The 2,375-nt window shown below is 43.2% G+C and overlaps 1 protein-coding gene across 1 annotated transcript; it reads right to left on the bottom strand.

The window, feature by feature from the left end:
- Positions 1–1,369: 1,369 nt before the first annotated feature.
- LOC147447142 (uncharacterized) lies at positions 1,370–2,375 on the bottom strand. Its single transcript, XM_086523578.1, has 2 exons — positions 2,346–2,375; positions 1,370–2,302 (listed from the first exon to the last, which is right to left on the bottom strand). The coding sequence occupies exons 1-2, from the start codon at positions 2,373–2,375 to the stop codon at positions 1,370–1,372; spliced, it is 963 nt and encodes a 320-aa protein (XP_086379704.1).

Raw genomic sequence — 2,375 nt, 5'->3', positions numbered from 1 at the left:
GTTGACGGTGACAAGAGAAAAAGGTAGAGCATAGCAAAGCCGCAAAATAGCTCAATCCACATGGTTGCAAGCAGAGTGGTATAGTCATCATGTCGCCAATATACTCAAGGAAACAATCATGAGAACCATCTCAAGCAAGCTCAACCGGTCATACATGCAAATTGGGATTTGGAATTGAATTCTCCTAACATTCTTCAAAGCACAATCACCTCCTTCTTGACAAGACTGAGCCTTCTTAGGGTCTTCTCGTTTGACATACTCTGCAATTACTTTCATCACCTCTATGGCTGAGTACTAGTGACTGGCTCATTTCTCAGCTTTAACAGATCATTTTATTCACCATGGGCTCTCTGAACAACCCAGAAAAATAGATTCTCAATCGTCCACGTTTGGGTCCTCATACCACGAGCAATTGTGGGCTCCTTGGCATCTTGAAATAGGCTTGCCTCCTCCTATCTCACTACATGGCTCCCTTCAAATATTGCATCCCGAGTTGTTGCATGTTGCAGACTGGCCCCTCTATTGCATTGGTTGATGACCTCCTCTTGCTAACCCTTCTGCCCTCTCTAATTTTACCAAGAGAAGCCCTAATTTTCCTCTCAAAACTCCTTCACAGGTCCTTTGTGGGCAGCTTTCTTCTCTCCTTTAGTGCCTCTCATGCATCAATTTCATGCTAGTCCTGTGCATTGGATGGCTTCTTCTCTTCCTCTCAAGCTGTTCGTCCCTTGTGTGTCACCTTTGAAAGCTGCACTTCCTCTTTCCGCACTCTTTTGAGAGCTCCCCCTTCAAATTCTGATCATGAAATCGTGTGCTCTCAGAGCTCGAGCCTCTACGCAGCTGGCCTCTCTTGCGTCCCTTTGCTTCTCTGGGTGATGAGCTCCCTCCTCCTGCAGGTTTTCCATGATGTTTTCCATTCACAGTGGATGCCTACATTTTCCATGTTCTTCACTTTTCCATTTACAGATTTTCCATGTTCTTCACTTGTACATCACCATCCAAAGCATTAGAAATTGCCGTTTGCTTCATGACCTCAGGAGCCTTTCGCATCCTTAAGGCTTCCAAATGCTCATAGGCCCTTTTCACATAGCTATCTGGAATGCATTCTGCATGCACGACAGGCTCTTCAAAGCCCCAATCATCTTCATCTATAATAGAAGCATCAATGCAAGGTATTATCAGACTTGTTGCAGCTTTTGCAGTCAAATATGTGCTTGCATCATCAGACTGTCCATAAACTATCCACTCATCACACTGTATGCATTTCGCATCAGGTAATTCATCCTCACCATCACCAACAAGCGTACTCTGTACGTAGAATTCTTGCTCACTACCATCAGCCTTAACCATCAAACGCACATGCGCCATGGATCTAGCAACACCACATAGCAAAATTCCCATTATTCGAGTCAACAGTGTCTTCGAATCCAATACCGTTAGATACTACCACACTAAACTCACTACCAGCAAACACCATAGACCCACCACAAGAGAGATGCCCATCAACAAATACTTCATCAAGCGAGCCACCATTAGATAAGATATCAAATGTCAAATCCACACAATCCCCTTCAGACTCACATTCACTACTATATCCACTCTCGGAATATTCATCGTCAACATTCATCTCGCATGAAGCATTCATGTTGTAGGACTCTCTCATTGCATGAATCATAGGCATATTGCTCTCCTCGTTCAAATCATTTACATCATAAGCATTAGATTCAAGTTGACTCTGCATCCCTTTCCAGAACTCATTTTGTACCGATTCAAAAGCAACAACAACAGACCTTTCTACTGAACCTTGAGGCTTCGGCAACCTCCAATAACGCATCAATAGTGAAAACTTCAAAGCGAGCCATCTATGGCGCCAATCATCAAGGAGCATATGCATAAAGACGAAAGCATCACCAAAAAGTCCTTGACACGCAAAGTCCGCTTTTGCCCCATCATCTACAATGCAAAGTTGCAAAATCTCTTCTTCCACCCGTGAAATCCAAGATTTAATGCATTCCTCATCTATACCATAAAAGTATCGAGAATGCATGGCTGGCACCTCAAGTTCCACATAATGCTTCAGCAACGCAACCTTCATCAATTGCCAGCTGTACTGTGCATGTATGGGAAGACTATCATAAAATTTCATAGCATCTTCACACAAGCTCTGATACATAAAATCAGCCCTTTCCCCATCATCATAAATGCCAAGCTCCAAAAGAAAGTCATCAGCCATAACCACCCATGCTTGTACATCTTCGTCTTTCCTCCCACAAAATCTCACATCAAAGAGAAAATTTGCATCGGTCTGCAACTATTTTTTCTAGACAAGCTGCTCCTCATATGCATACATCTGATCCATGAACATTGAAGGTACTCAT

Source organism: Adiantum capillus-veneris, chromosome 11 (genome assembly GCF_014529385.1).
Source record: "Adiantum capillus-veneris isolate H3 chromosome 11, ASM1452938v2, whole genome shotgun sequence".
NCBI classification, from domain to species: Eukaryota; Viridiplantae; Streptophyta; class Polypodiopsida; order Polypodiales; family Pteridaceae; genus Adiantum; species Adiantum capillus-veneris.
The sequence above is the reverse complement of the archived record's forward strand: the minus strand, read 5'-3'. Positions and strand labels throughout refer to the sequence as shown.

Bases quoted from the DNA above. Each gene is read 5' to 3' on its own strand.
- LOC147447142 (XM_086523578.1), bottom strand. From the start codon at position 2,375: ATGAGTACCTTCAATGTTCATGGATCAGAT. The intron at 2,303-2,345 runs GTATGCATATGA...AAATAGTTGCAG, and splicing joins TCAATGTTCATGGATCAGAT to ACCGATGCAAATTTTCTCTT.